This window comes from Miscanthus floridulus, chromosome 18, assembly GCF_019320115.1.
Source record: "Miscanthus floridulus cultivar M001 chromosome 18, ASM1932011v1, whole genome shotgun sequence".
NCBI classification, from domain to species: domain Eukaryota; kingdom Viridiplantae; phylum Streptophyta; class Magnoliopsida; order Poales; family Poaceae; genus Miscanthus; species Miscanthus floridulus.
In genome coordinates, this window is record NC_089597.1 from 111,263,611 (window position 1) to 111,279,024 (window position 15,414).

At 54.8% G+C, this 15,414-nt stretch overlaps 2 protein-coding genes across 3 annotated transcripts; one reads left to right on the top strand and one right to left on the bottom strand.

The window, feature by feature from the left end:
* Positions 1 to 328: 328 nt before the first annotated feature.
* LOC136524385 (uncharacterized) lies at positions 329 to 1,761 on the bottom strand. The gene is made up of 3 exons (XM_066517785.1): positions 1,399 to 1,761; positions 901 to 1,309; positions 329 to 813 (listed from the first exon to the last, which is right to left on the bottom strand). The coding sequence occupies exons 1-3, from the start codon at positions 1,759 to 1,761 to the stop codon at positions 389 to 391; spliced, it is 1,197 nt and encodes a 398-aa protein (XP_066373882.1). The 3' UTR covers positions 329 to 388.
* Positions 1,762 to 8,812: 7,051 nt separating this feature from the next.
* LOC136521532 (ubiquitin-conjugating enzyme E2 22-like) lies at positions 8,813 to 13,523 on the top strand. Of its 2 annotated transcripts, XM_066515278.1 has the most exons (7): positions 8,813 to 9,191; positions 11,627 to 11,728; positions 11,815 to 11,959; positions 12,258 to 12,335; positions 12,431 to 12,543; positions 12,712 to 12,815; positions 13,007 to 13,523. In XM_066515278.1, exons 2-7 carry the CDS (start codon positions 11,726 to 11,728, stop codon positions 13,317 to 13,319), a joined length of 756 nt encoding a protein of 251 aa, XP_066371375.1. In that variant the 5' UTR covers positions 8,813 to 9,191; positions 11,627 to 11,725; the 3' UTR covers positions 13,320 to 13,523. The 2 variants fall into 2 exon arrangements, with proteins under 2 accessions (XP_066371375.1, XP_066371374.1); XM_066515277.1 differs by lacking the exon at positions 11,627 to 11,728 and having other exon boundaries at positions 11,757 to 11,959.
* Positions 13,524 to 15,414: the final 1,891 nt, after the last annotated feature.

Genomic DNA, 15,414 nt, shown 5'->3' on the forward strand with positions numbered 1-15,414 from the left:
GGGAACCCCCCTAAGTCCCGGACACCATTTCTCAACCGTTTTTCCGAAAATTTCCACACCAAACTCTCTCGCGCTCCGACGGGACCTTCGCAAGAAACCCAAAGACCAAAAGCCTGTCTAGAGGCCAAAGGGCCGGCTGAGTCGTGAGAACGGCCTACGCCTCTGGGCTACGGCAGCTCCCTCACCGCCCTTCGCCGAAGGACGGCTTAGGTTCCGAGGGATTTCTTCGCGATCGGGACAGAGGGCACGAACTTAGAAATAGAATGGAAAACGGTTAAGAAGCACACATACGCAAATACTTTAAGGGCCTCGACGGCCACAAAAAAACGTCACGATTCGGCAACTAACTCGATTCGGTTACATGGCCCCTTTTGGCCCAGGTCAAAGCTCAAGGATCGGCGGCTGGCGCGGGAGGGACCACCTCTTCTTCGAACAGCTTGGCCAACGCGGTGCCAGGTGCCTCGGCCGCCTCCAACAGCCTCACGACCTCTGCATCAGCCTCCTCGTCATCTTCTGGCAACACGTAGCCGTCGCTGACAGCCTCGAGGTTGATGGCGTAGTGCGAGGAGACGACGGCCAGGGCGCGCTTGACACCCGTGTGCAACGCCCCTCGGAGTCTCTCGCGGACGTGGCCGCTCAACGCGATGAGGCGGCTCCCAAGGGAGCTAGCTGATTGGACCTCCTCGACGTCCAGAGCCTCGCAGGCAGACCGGACAGCGCTGCGCAGCGCCTCGTGCTCCCGGACCTCGACATCCAGCGCTGCTTGCGCCGCGACGGAGGCCTCAGCCGCCTGGGAGGCCTCTTTCTCCAGACCTACGTCGCAGCAAGGGGTCAGGAGTCAAGCGCGAACCAGGACAAAAAGAGCAAATGGAACGAGGAACATGGTTCAGCGGAACTTACCCTCGGCCTTGCCCTTCCAGGCTGAGACCTCGACCCGAGAGGCCTCGGCCGCCTTGGTAGCCTCTGCCAGGGCGACTTTTGTCGCCTGATGCTCGCTCTGCTCCGCACCCAGCTGCCCGGCTGTAGCCTTCGCAGAGGCCGTCGCTTCTTGGGCCCGAAGCCTGAAGGAGTCTCGCTCCTCCTCCAGTTCCTTGATCTTGGCCACCAGAGGGGCGGACTGCTCCTTAGCCATGGCCAACTCCGCCTGAATGTCGGCACAACGAAGGCGGAGGTCCTCCACTTCCGCACTCCGCGCCGACAATAGTCCCTGGGCATCGGCAAGCAAGCCCTTCTGGCGCCGGAGCTGGTCCCAGATATCCCTCTCATTTCGCAGGAACACCGATTTCCCAAGGGATCGGGTCTCGAGCTCCTAAGGAGGCAAAACAAAAAACACACGTCAAAACACTGCGAGCGGGCTCGGAGAGAAAACAACGCGGCACGAGAGGGGAAAGTACTCACCCGAGTGACACCAGGCAAGTCCCTTTCCATGACAGTCATCGCTGTCTGCAACGACCGCACGGCCAATCGGCGATACTCCTCGAGGGTATCCCAACGCCCCCCCTCGGCGACGTCCTCAAGGGCGAACACAGGCTCCCCCTCGGGATCAGCCTGGTCCCGCCAGAAAACACGCGGGAAGTTCCACCCACGGGGCTCGGGCCGTAGCGGGACAAGGGCCGAACTCCCCTCGGCAGGATCTGGGACTTGTTGCTCCGCGGTACTGGCCGCCTCGACGTCCGCCGCCTCCTTCCCTCGGGAGGAATCATCAGACGAGATTGTCTGAACCAGGGGCGGCGCCAAAATTTGCCCCGTCTCCACCTCCATCGCCTCGGTCTCGACGGACCCGAGGGCTCTAGGCCTCCGCCATCTCTACCTTGATGGCCTCGGCGTCCACCGCCCTGACGTCGGAGGTCTTGGGGGCTCCGGCCTCGCCCTCAGTGGCCTCGGCAATAGCAGACGCCCCAGCCTCCTTCGCGGCCGCCTCGGCCCCCTGTTCCTGGGCGGCCTCCTCCTCCACTCGCTCCGCGGCCGCCTCGGCCCCCTGTTCCTGGGCAGCCGCCTCCTCCAAAACGGCCTCACCCGACCCCGCGCCACGCTGCGCGTCAGCCTGCGCCTCCGCTGCCTGATGGGCGGAGGAGCTAACGTTCACCTTGAGCGCCTTACGGGGCGCCAAGGGAGGGTCTCCCACCAGAAGCGTCTGGCTGCAAGAAAAGACACTCCCAAGGTCAGCATGCAACCAAGGGGCAAACAAGAAGCGGACTCCGCCAGGAAAGACGCTTACCGCGAACGGGGATGCAACCGCTTCGACACCGTCCGCCTCCTCTGCAACGGCGGCGGTGGTGGCAGCAACGCGGCCTCGGTGTCCACCAGCGCCAGCTGGACCCCGTCGGACCCCGGCACCTCCTCGACCCTTCGCGGAGATAATGGGGTCGCCCCCACCGTCACCCGCTCAACCTCCACCGTCGAACCCATCGGGCCGACGGCACGCTCTTCCGACACCCGCGCCTCGGGTGTGCCGGCCTCGGCGCCGGGACGGGCCACCACTGGCCCCGGGACACCTCCTCCTTCTCCTAGGGGCGTCAGGCTCCTTGCCGGCGCCCCGGGAACCATCTCCCTGATGTCGGGGAGGTGTTCCAGGCAGGCCGTCCCCACCTCGCACCCACCGCCGTCGCTCGAAGAATCCGACACCGACGGCGAGGGAGACGGCTCCAAAGGGAGACCGTCGAGCCTCTGGCGCCGGCGACGGGCGTCCAGCTTTTCGCGCGCGAGGATCTTCTTCGTGCGCTTCGCCTCCTGGGCATCTTTCTTCTTCTTCTCCTCCTCGGCACGCGCCCTGTTCACGGATCGCCGCCGGGCGTCCTCAGGAACGGGCGGCGGGGAGCCTCGCACGTCTCTTATCCCCTGTGAGAGCGACGAAGTAAGACAACAGACCAAAAAGGCGAAAAACAAGAAGGACGCGAAAGCCTCGACAACATCCAACTTACCAGCGAGACATACCCCCGCGACGGGCGCATCGGGAACGGCATCAAGTCATCGAGCCTCGGCTTCCCGTCTACCGCCTCCCTCACCCGACGCAGGGTCTCGTCATCGGTAAGGGCGAGGGCGGACATCTTGATACCGGCGACCGGGTCGCTCGGCGTCATCTCGAACAACCGCCGTCGCCGGGCCATTAGCGGCAACACCCTCCGGCGGTGAAAGGCCGCCACGACCACGGCCGCCGAAAGGCCGCAGTCACGCAGCTTCCCCAAGGCCCTCAAGAGCGGTTCCAGCCTAGGCTGGTCGACCTTGATGACGCCGTACCCCCATTTCTCCGGTTGACTCTCTACAACCCGCCCGGTATAAGGGGGAAGTCCTCCGCCGTCGTTGCGGAGGTAGAACCAGCCGTCATACCAACGACGGTTGGACGTCGACAGCTGGGCCGGGATGTAGAGGGACTGCCGGTCTTGGCGCACGTGGAGGGTGCAGCCGCCGGCCCTCTGCGCCTTCCGAGCCCCCCTCGTTCCCCCCGGCTTGGAGGTGAACGTCGCTCGGAACAAATGGAGCCACAACTCCCAGTGGGGAGCGATCCCTAGATACCCCTCGCAGACGGCGACGAAGATGGCCGCCTGCGCGATGGAGTTGGGGCTGAAATTGTGCAGCTCCACGCCATAGTAGTGCGGGAGTGCCCGCATGAAGCTATCCGCCGGCGACCCGAAGCCTCGCTCGTGGAAGACGACGAAGCTCACCACGTAACCGTCGCGCGGCCTCGGCTCCGACTCGTCCCCCGGAGCAATCCACTCCGGCTCGTCGGGGTCGGTGATCGGGCGAAGAAGACCGGCCTCCACGAGCGACTGCAGCTTCTCCTCGGTGACGTCGGACCGCTCCCAGGGATCCGCCGGGAGGATGACGGGACCACCAGCCATTGCGCGGCGGAGGACGCTGCTACAGCGGTAATCTCTCTCCCTCTCTCTTTCGATCTCTCGCCCTCGCACTTCTCTTCCCCGGCGCTCTATGCTCTCAGCGACGGCACGGAGGCAGCAAAGGCGAACGCGGAAAAGGTAAGGAGGGAGAGGGCGAGGCTGTTTGCGTATTTATGCAGGGACGAATCGAAACCACCGGGCGACGAAATCGGGGAAGTTTCCCCCAGGAAATCCGGTGCGGTTATCCAGATCCGGTCTTACCGCCCACTCCCTCCTCATTAATTGCGCGTGCAGTTACGTCCCGTCGACTGACGCCACGTCACGCCCAACCGCAGCAGCTGCAGGCGCCGTCCCACCTCCCCGAAAAAGCTGCCTCAAAAGGCGCGCCTGCCGTTGCTAACCGCAGGGAGAGAGGTAACCCCCACCCGATTCCTTTCAGGCAAAGGGACCAGGCACCGAGCCCGTTACGGTCCAGGGGTTCGAAGGCTGGGCCCTCAGGGGTTTCGACAGCCGCCCCAGGACAACAGAGTCAGGGGCGACTACGGGCGAGCCTATACGAGGCCGAGGCCCAAGCAAGCGAAACGCTTGGGATGCCCTGTGTCGTGTCCGAGACCGGCAGGGAAGTCTCCGAATGGGATCCCACCGTAGGGAGGCACCGAGCCACCGAGGCCCAGCGAACGGCCTCGGCACCCACTAGAGAAACCCTCCGGTACTCTTGGAGCGCGTCTCCGGACCGCTAGCCGACCCCCAGCGAACGGGGTACGGGCCTCCACTCGGACTTACCCGATAACAGCTCACCGGAAATGCCGTCGCTCGCGCCCACCGAGGGTAGCGTGGCATCTTCCACCCCTCCTTCCGAGCGAAAAGGAAGCGCGAGGGTCGAACAAAAAGTCAGGAGAATCCCTGACGGCCCTCTCGCTCCGCGCAGAGGCTAAGGGACTCTTCCTGCAAAACGTTGCCGAGTCCCAGCGACCTGGGCTCGCACACGAGGGGACTCGGCAACACAAACCCTCCTTCCGAGCGAAAAGGAAGCGCGAGGGTCGAACAAAAAGTCAGGAGAATCCCTGACGGCCCTCTTGCTCCGTGCAGAGGCTAAGGGACTCTTCCTGCGACACATTGCCGAATCCCAGCGACTTGGGCTCGCACACGAGGGGGCTCGGCAATACAAACCCTCCTTCCAAGCGAAAAGGAAGCGCGAGGGTCGTTCAAAAAGCCGGAAGAACTCCTGACGGCCCTCTTGCTCCGTGCAGAGGCTAGGGAGCTCCTTCTGCAAAAAGACGCCGAGACCCCGCGACCTAAGCTCGCACCCGAGGGGGGCTCGGCAGTCAGACCCTCACACGCGAGGGGCGAACCAAAAGCCAGGGGACCTCTGACCGCTCTCTCGCTCCGCGCGAGAGACTCGGGGGCCCTCCTGCAACTTTGCCGAGACCCAGCAGCTCAGGCTCGCACACGAGTGGGCTCGGCAAACAGCCCCCCCCCGTCCGAGCGAAAAGGACGGGCGGGGGACGGGCAAAAAAGACGGGAGGACCCCTGACCGCCCTCTCGCTCCGTGCGGAGGCTCGGGGGCTCTTCCTGCACCCGAGATAAAGACAAGCGACCCAAGCCCGTTACGGTCCAGGGGTTCGAAGGCTGGGCCCCCAGGGGTTTCGACAGCCGCCCCAGGACAACAGAGTCAGGGGCGACTACGGGCGAGCCTATGCGAGGCCGAGGCCCAAGCAAGCGAGACGCTTGGGATGCCCTGTGTCGTGTCCGAGACCGGCAGGGAAGTCTCCGAATGGGATCCCACCGTAGGGAGGCACCGAGCCACCGAGGCCCAGCGAACGGCCTCGGCACCCACTAGAGAAACCCTCCGGTACTCTTGGAGCGCGTCTCAGGACCGCTAGCCGACCCCCAGCGAACGGGGTACGGGCCTCCACTCGGACTTACCCGATAACAGCTCACCGGAAATGCCGTCGCTCGCGCCCACCGAGGGTAGCGTGGCATCTTCCACCCCTCCTTCCGAGCGAAAAGGAAGCGCGAGGGTCGAACAAAAAGTCAGGAGAATCCCTGACGGCCCTCTTGCTCCGCACAGAGGCTAAGGGACTCTTCCTGCGACACTTTGCCGAGACCCAGCGGCTCAGACTCGCACACGAGGGGTCTCGGCAAAACAAACCCTCCTTCCGAGCGAAAAGGAAGCGCGAGGGTCGAATAAAAAGTCGGGTGAACCCCTGACGGCCCTCTCGCTCCAGGCGGAGGCTAAGGGGCTCTTCCCGCAGCATCGTCGAGGCCCTGCGATCCGAACTCGCACCCACGGGCCCGGCAAACACAATGTAACTCCCCACTCGAAAGAGAGAAAAGCCCCTGGAGAAGTGAAATCACTCCTCCAGGGCCTCGGGGGCTACACCCGGCGGGTGCGCTCGCGCGCACCCACCGAAACCCCGAAAACAAAACAACATCCCGACAGGAACTATCAAGAGCCAATTCTCGTCAGAACCTCAGGGGGAGTGCCTCCACTCCCCCCAAGGCTCGGGGGCTACTGTCGGATACCGTGAGAAGGGGTACCCTAAGCAAAATCCAAAAAACGACTGCTTAGACTTCGTAAAGATCGAAACCAGCTAAACGCTGTTGGCCTCGGCCGATTCTCCGACTCGCCCGAGGCTCCAAGGGCCTCGGCCGATTCTCCGACTCGCCCGAGGCCCATCGCCGCAGGCCTCGGCCGATTCTCCGATTCGCCCGAGGCCCCCTCGCTACCGACCCCGAGCGATTCCCCGCCAAAGGCCACGGCCGGGCCACCGACCCTCCGTCTCGCGCAAGGCAGGCTCGGCAGCACTCCGCCGCCTCTTCCTTCTCCCGTCCCTCTGACAAAACGTCGTGTCACATCAGCTCAGCCGACTGTTGCCCCTGACGACAACCGCACGCCCGGCACAGTACAGCAGAATGGCCGATGGGACAGGAGGCAGGACTGGGCAGGGGTTACCCGCCACTGTACTAACCACCGTGACGCCCATGCCTCACTATGCTGCCAACTCCTGCACCGAGGACAATGCAGCGTGGGGAGCCACATCTGGGCTACTGTAGCCTCGGAATCGGTACCCAAGGCCAATAACTCCCCCCAAGAACCTCGACAGTTTGCTTCACGGGCTCGGCAGCCTGAGGGTCCATGACCACCGAGCCCCCCGCGATGGCTCGGCCTCGGCATAGCCGCTGCCCCCTACGGACGTCATTACACGGCAACCCGCACGTCGCCCGCCATGTCCTGCATCAAGCCGTACTGGAGCCCCACGACGCACAAGACCGAGTACGACCCGCATGTCACTTCCGCACGTCCTGTCGAGGCGCTCAACCACTCCAACAAATCACACGGCGGCGCAGTGCAGCGACGTGGCAGACCAGACGTCCGTCACGTCAGCACCCTGCCATCCACGACGGGACTGTGCAAGGGTTACCGGCTACTGTGCTGCCTAAACTCCTGCACCAAGGACGGACACGACGTGGGGAGTCAGAACCGGGTTCCTGTGACCTCGGGGCCAGCGAACCGACCGCTCCGCCCCGCTCGAGACCCCCGATGAGCCTCGGATTCCGCCTCGCCCGAGACTCCCGGTAGGGCCTCGGGCGAACTGGCCATGCTCCGCCTCGCCCGAGGCTGGGCTCGTCCCGCAATCTCGTCACCTCCACCTCAAAAGTCACTCCGGCAGGCTATCGCATCCAATTAATGCACCCAGCTGCCCGCACTACGGAAGTCACGATCGGCAGCATGCCGCGGCAGGACAACGGTCAAATCGCCTTTTTACCATCCCTTACTGACGATACAGGGCACCGTATCCTGTAGACGCGTGTTCGGCACTGTTCCGCCCAAATCAACTATCGGCGATGGCCGCCCAGACCTCACATTGCCACCCGCTAAAGGCCTCGGCACAGCAGGCCTCGGCACAGTGGGTCTCGGCCTCAGCGCGACAGGTCTCGACGCAGCCTACTACAGCAGCCACCAGGCCTCGGCATTTCACCAAGTCAACAAAAGTACAAGAGCGCAGCATGTCGTCAGCCTTGAAGACCATACCGACTAGACATCGACTGGAACTCCCACGACGCCATACTGCTTCAGGGAGCGGAATACGTCAGCAAATAGTAGCCTTCTCATGTACCTCTCGCTTCCTCCTTGTAACTATAAAAGGAGGTAGCCAGGGCCATTTCTGGGGGGCGGGAGGAAAAACACACCGATAGAATCACGCACTTCCACGCTGCTTGGGAGCAACGTCCCAAGCCGTTCGCACCACCCTCGCCGAGACCTGGGGCTAGCTCCCTCTCTCACTCAGCTTGTAACCCCCTACCACGAGCACTCCGGTGCAAGGAATACAAGATCAATCTCTCAGACTGGACGTAGGGCCTCGACTGCCCGAACCAGTATAAACCTTGTGTCTCTTTGCATCACCATCCGGGATTAGGGACACGCAGTACAAATTCACTCGTTGGTTGAGGGACCCCCGGTTCCAAAACACCGACACAGAGTGTCATATGGCAAAATGCTTCAAAGTGGATGTCCGCCAGTAAAGGACCATCACTCTAGATGTCCAACAGACAATTCTCTCAATAAATTTTAAAGAGTAACAACATCTATGACATAAAATGAACAATTTATGAAAATATATTCTATAGTAAATCTAATGATACTAATTTAATACTATGAATCTTAACGTTTTATTCTATAAATTCGGTTAAAGTTTAAAATTTTTAACTTAAGACAACTTTAAAAAAATATTATTTATTCGGGGACAGGATCATTACTTCACAGTCCGGCAGCCCACCGGAATTTTGAATCCGAGACCTGGGCTGCTGGGCAGGACCAACGGCTACCACAGCCACGGATCCGGGGCCCAACAAACCGTCGGCAGGTGGGCCCATCCTCTAGGCCGTGCTCCGCATCGGCGGGGACCACTCGACGTCAACGGTCGGAGCGCTCCTCGCAGCGGAATAGCGGATTGCGTTGTTGAATTCCCATTTCGGCAACTCGACTCTCAACAAGACTCAAATCTCAGTTCCTGGCTGGCTCCTTTGTCCTCTCCTCCTCTTCCCCTTCTCCCCGCGCCTAGGGTTTCATATCCCTCCCCTCGTCCAGGCCTCCACCACCCGGACCACAGCCGGGCGGCGCGCGGCGGTCATCCCCTCCCCGCCGCCTGAGACTTCTCCACTCTCAGCAGTCTCAATTGCCTCTTCGTTCGCTCCCCGGCAGCCCGCGCTGCAGGATCGGTCGTTGCCTGCGTACCTACGAGCCGGGGGGCAACGTCGATCTATCGGCCGTACAGCCGGAGGCGGTGGTAGGCCGGTGACGAAGAAGGGGGCGGTCTCTTCTGTCCTACGGCGCCTGCCCTGCGTCGGGGGGTAAGCATCCAATTACTTACGTTGGAAGGAGGGGACCAAGATGGGATCTCAGCCAACCTCGTGCCCATGTGTGCTGGGGCAATTGATTGGTCTCACATTTCCTTTACCCAACATAGATCATTTCTGAACAGAGACATCCATTTCTGAATTATGAGGTGGGGTTGGATTGGTATATTGTTTAGGACTGCCATTGTGTTGCTGTAGTGAAAAGTTCACCGTGCCAGGCCCTGGATGTAAGGAACTTGGAGCACGCCTTATGCACTATCGTAGTCTGATATGTTTAGTTGGCATTGCTGTTTTCTATCTCTGTGTTGTTAACCACTTAACCACAATGAATAGCCCGTGAAAGTGCTCCAATTGATAGATTGACACAAATGCAGTAGCATGGAACAGCAATGTAATGGACAACCGTGACTTACTTCCAGAATGGCGATTAATTGGTCTGATTTAACTGCGCTATCCACGTATTTAATACTTCTTTCGTACTTTATATGTTGCTATATATTGCAGTTCTTGGTGTTTGCAGACATTGAGGGCATAATTTCTTAGCAGCATTGAATTACTACTGTCACCCTTACGTGTGCCTTGTGTGGTTGTGCATGTCATATTTATCCTTCTGTGTATGAGGGGACAATGGTTTATAGAAGCTGGTGTATTTATTAGGAATTGATTCCTTTTGATGTTTGGATAGCCAGCAAATGACTAGTTAGGCTGTGGAAATGACTCCTTTATATAGATCAATGTTTACAAGTCGTCCAATTAATCACGATTAGTCGTCCTAATCGGTCCCTGGTGACCGATTTGGGCTACCGACGCGATTAGCTCGATCAGAAAGTTGGTCGTCCGATTAGCCGACGACTAATCGTGATTAGTCGTCCGACTAGGACAGGGACGACCAGCTTGGCTCCTGTTGTTCCTCTCCTTTCCTTCCTCTGTTCAGAAGTCTGAACTATATTTCTTATGCTTGCTTGGATCTTGGACTTGGATATACTCCTTTGATGTGGTATGCTGCTTGTGCTTGGATAATTGGATAGGGTATAAACTGCTTTGGGTAGTGTGGGTGGTGGCTGCTTGTGCATAGGCTCTAAAATTGGCAGCAAAAAGGAGGGGACTACTAGGGTCAACTAGGCTCGACTAATCGGCCTGGTCGACGACTAATCGCGATTAATTGCCTGGTCGGTCTCATGGCGACTAGGTTCGACTAGACGACTTGTAAACATTGATATAGATCAAGAAAGTTGCAATTACTTGGGACATGGAATATTCCATATCCACCTCAATTATGCGGTCGACCTTTAATGGTGAAGGCCTGAAGTACTCCTTTCCTTTTTTTGCTTCTATGTCACTTCTGTCGGTACCTGGTCTACACCTAGTTACCTACATGCATAATTCATATGGCAATATTCTTTATTCAGTACCGTTGTTAAAGTTACCACTTACACAGAAATGGTTCATATTTGTATCAGGGATCATTTTCGTTGGGTGTATCTATATCTCTACAAGAGCTAGTGATGTACCATGTGTCGCATGAACCAAGAATACAGGCTTAGTGATGTTAATTGTTTCCTAAGAGCACCGTAATGTGTGTTCAAATTGAAGGGCCAGAGGTTCGGCTGCTTCGATATGTGTGGGTTCCACAGACAACATAAAAATAATTCCTCTCTTCCTGACCTTTACATGACTACAATAAGGGTTCTACCTGTTCCTTTAGGTTCCCTCGCCCTCTCAAACAAATCCAGCCATGGCTCCACAAAACTCATGGAGATGACTAGATCCAGTCAATGGCACAAAAACCGGCCGGATTCCCTCCAACTCCTCTCATGGTCTCATTTGTTTCCTTCTACATTGGTTGCATCCAGACGTCACTGGAGCCCACAGAGCTCGCTTGAGATGCTGACAGAGACCTATCCTCCGCACTGCATAGGAGGCTGTGCTCCACTGCTCCTCCGCACTGGACCACTTCCCGCTGCCTGAGGTGCTTCCAAATCTACCACAGAAGTGGAGAGGGGAGGTGCTGGTGCCGCATGGTACCTCTGATGTCCGCTGTGCGCCTGTGCACCAGCCTCATCCTCGGATAGATGCAGCAAGCATGCGGATGGTTGGACCAACAGCAAAGAGCAAGCAACATATGTGAAAAGCCAAAAACTATTTTTTATTCTGTTTTAGTTGGAAACCGAACTTGCAATTCTATTTTAGGGTTCTGAAATAACTATTCGAGTGCTCCTATGTGCAATGTTTGCTTTCTGCTCACCACAGTTCAATTTGCACACACCTGCTTTGGAGCCATTAGTACTTGCCTTCCACAAGACCATTCTAAGCACCTTATGCATCTTTGATTTTTTCCTTAGTTTTTATAAATGCTTACTTGATTTTGTGATGTTCTTCTATGTATCCAATAGTATCTAATACCATAAATACATTTTGCAATTGCACAGTGCTGAGTTTGTGCCATAAGGTATTATTCTGGTACTACAGGATTTATAAGTGAAGCTGCTGAAGAAGCGGCTTTAAAGTTGTCTGCTGCTATTGCTTCCATGGTTAGAATCTGAAAACTTAACATTTTAGGATTACTTTCTGGGGCGAGCATGATTCCAATGACATATGTATGTGGATGTCACTGAAGGCAACCAACGAGAACCTCCCACCAAATGTGATCCGACAATTGGCTAAAGAATTGAAGAATCTTGACGACTCACCTCCAGAAGGGATCAAAGTTAGTGTTAATGATGATGACTTCACCACTATTTTTGCTGATATTGAGGGTCCGGGTAAGATATTGTCAAGACACATCGGTTTTATACCTGCCATTATTTTGTTACTTTAATGATTAATTTTGCATGTATCTATGGTGCTCATGCTGTTGAACTTGCTTAGTAAGTAGTGTTAGTCTTTTGTCTGTCCATATATTTTTAATAAACTTGTTTGTTTAGAGCTAAGTACCATGAAGCTTGCCCTATGACAGTGGCTACGACAGACCTTGAATTGCTTTGAAATTTCTAAGTTTCCTTTTATCTTGTCCTACTTTCTTAAATATGTTTTGAAAATCTGAATCGCAACATGGTGCAGCTGGAACTCCATACGAGAATGGATTATTCAGGATGAAGCTATTATTATCCCGTGACTTCCCTCATTCTCCTCCAAAAGGTTGCTATCTTTTGAAACTTTGAGAATCTTCCATAGTAGATTTTTTTCCTTTTAGTAAAGCATTTAACTAAAAATATTTGGCTTTCTACTTGCAGGATTCTTTTTGACCAAAATTTTCCATCCAAACATAGCAACTAGTGGTGAGATATGTGTGAATACACTGAAGAAGGATTGGAATCCTGGTCTTGGATTAAGACATGTTCTGCTGGTAAGCTGAAAATACAGCACACTCACCCTTAGTCCTTATTCTACTGATAATGCGTTACGTGTTCGTAATCAATTTTCAAGTCTGATCTATCTCAGATATCCAAATATCGTCAGTACGTCACAACATGCCGCGAACTTATTATGGATTGCTTTTTCACATGTTTGTCAGGTAGTGAGATGCCTTCTGATTGAACCATTTCCTGAATCTGCCCTCAATGAACAAGCTGGAAAGATGTTACTTGAAAACTACGAGGAGTACGCACGGCATGCAAGGTTCACTTTCAATTTCATGTTATCAGCCTAGACTAGCACTCAACCTTTTTCCCCTTTGTGGTGAAGGTTACATTATTATGATTGTGTGCAAGCACTGTCTACAATTACATATGTCAGATCATATCTCTTACTGAAGTGTCTTTTGAAGCTGTAACGAGTTCCTGATGGCCATTTCTGTGCTCTGTATGTAGGCTATACACTGGCATCCACGCAATTAAACCAAAGAACAAATCGAAGAGCGGAGTTATTTCTGAGTCAACCACAGCTCTAAATGTGGGCCAGTCCAATGTTGTTCTCGGTGAGAACACACCTTTGGCATCAGAAACGATATCTACCTCTGCTGCGGCCAAAGCATTAGGTAAAAACTCTCTGGATCAGAATGCTGCTACGTCTGATCCTGTTGTAGGAGCATCCGGCGTGCCCAAGAAGGATGCGCCACATGCCGTCAAAGTAGTTGATAAGAAGAAGATGGATGCAAGAAAGAAGAGCTTGAAGAGATTGTAATTGTAACCGAATAATCCTGGGAGCCTCAGGGGTGCTTAGTGGTAGATAAGTTAATGATGGCTTCATTTGTTTAGATTCGGCAGATGCCGGGTAGAACTGAGGGTGAAATAGCGCGAGAAGCATCTCTCATGGGCTGTTGCTCTGTACTTTGTTTGAACAAACTGTCGTTGCAATTACAATTATTTATTCATTTGTTTGGAAGAATACTTGCCTTTTCTGTTGATTCCCACTTTCTCTTTGTTAAAGTCTCCACACAAGAGATTAGATGCTCCATGGACAGTGGACATGGAGTAGCTAGTTCAGTGAACGTGAAGCTTTCTTTCGTTCTTTGACGTGGCGTCTGAGTGCTAAAGTGAAGAAGGCAGTAGATGGATACTCATCCAAGAACCAGTGAAGAGCGGACACGAGAAAACAACAAAACCATTGCCCCACCGTAATGATCATTTCAGCTACTGCAAAACCAACTTTTTCCTTCGGATAGTAGTAGTAGGGCTGGGGCCTAAATTGGGAAACCATGACGGAACTTTCGTTCCGGGCTGATTCTCAGCCCACTTCCTTTTGTCCCCCTTGGGAGCTGCAATCTCATGCCACCTCGATTCTTCAGGAGTACTGTACTACTATCAAAAAGGCCTTTTACCAACACTAATCTGCCTCCCATCATGCCCATCCCCACTAGCACCACATCGGTCCAGCTCCAGCACTCACTCTTGTTCAAGCACTGGTGTCTACTAGGTCATGTGGGACACGGCGTGTTCGGATGGTTTGCACAGTGAATTTCGGATGATTCAATAGTGTTAAACAATCTGAAACAAGCTGAAAGTAGTACAGCCGAACATCTGTTGATACGGTTTCTGTTTCGTCCTGAGCCTTTGCCTGGCCCTGGCAACCCAATGTTTCTTCTCAATTTATCTGGAGCAATGTGACTACTGCTAATTTTCAAAACATTATGATTACAAGCGGTCAAGATCCAAGAAAGGCTTCTTCCAGATGACAAAGCCCAAGTGGGCTTTTTACACTTTGATCTGCCGTGACGTGCTATGCCTGCCATGCGAGATGCTGATGCACTCAGTCTTCCGGCCCCAAAGTTCTCGTGACCCAAAGAGGATTCAGGCGCCACTAGGCGCTAGGCGAGGCTGGCTTGGCTATGCCTATGCTTTGTGCCTTTCTCTCTCTCTGCCCTTTTGCTTTGGTTTTTATATATAAAAATACTCTTTAATCCGTTGGGTAACTTTGACAGGAGAAAAGTCCAAAGCGATGGCGGTGAGGCGGTGACGTGCTACGTGCTACGGCTTGGCTGGGGAAACATGATCTCGCCACCTCTCCGGACGAACGCAACGGAGATACGCGGCTTGTTTTGGAAGCCAGGTGCGGAGAACTCTGTGCATAAAGCTGCGGCGATTTTCGTGCCATCAGCCTCATGTTTAGCCAGGTTATCCAGAAGGTCAAAGCAGCTGGTGGTGGATGAGATGTTTCAAGGGCAAGGCTCCGGCGTACTCCTGGTTGGTCTTGCCGCGACTACCCTTGCGTCCGGAAAACCCATCATCAGCTTCCATGTAGTCCCATATAAGTGTTACGATTTGGTACGCCTCATTATATTCTTTATAGGATAGTCCAGGTCCAGTGTTGAGCCCTGCTTGCAAACCGGGCTTAATTTATACAAGAAACTGCGGTGGATGAACGTCAGGGTTACGTTGTGACAAGAGATTCTCCATGCCCGGCCTAGTGACCACTCCCGCTTATATCTCCTCCTACCCACACTAATCAAATGCCCAAATCTTCGATCTCAATTCTCACAGGACGAATGTCCGTGACATACGCGTATATGAGTGATGTGAGATCCACCGTTGTTTATAAGGCTTTATTAAGCCCTCGTCCTTCCTTCGTGCACCAAATTAATGCGCCTCGATTAATTATTAGTATTAAGCACCCAGTCACAGCACATCTATCACTGTATTTAGTATGCGTCTTCCTGTGATTAGTCAACTCATCATGCAGATGCAGGGATAAGGATGGCTCGTCACTTGTGGAATTCCCCATCCATTGTTGCCCCAAAGTGTCACTCAAGTGTTCATATCATATCATATCATATCATATA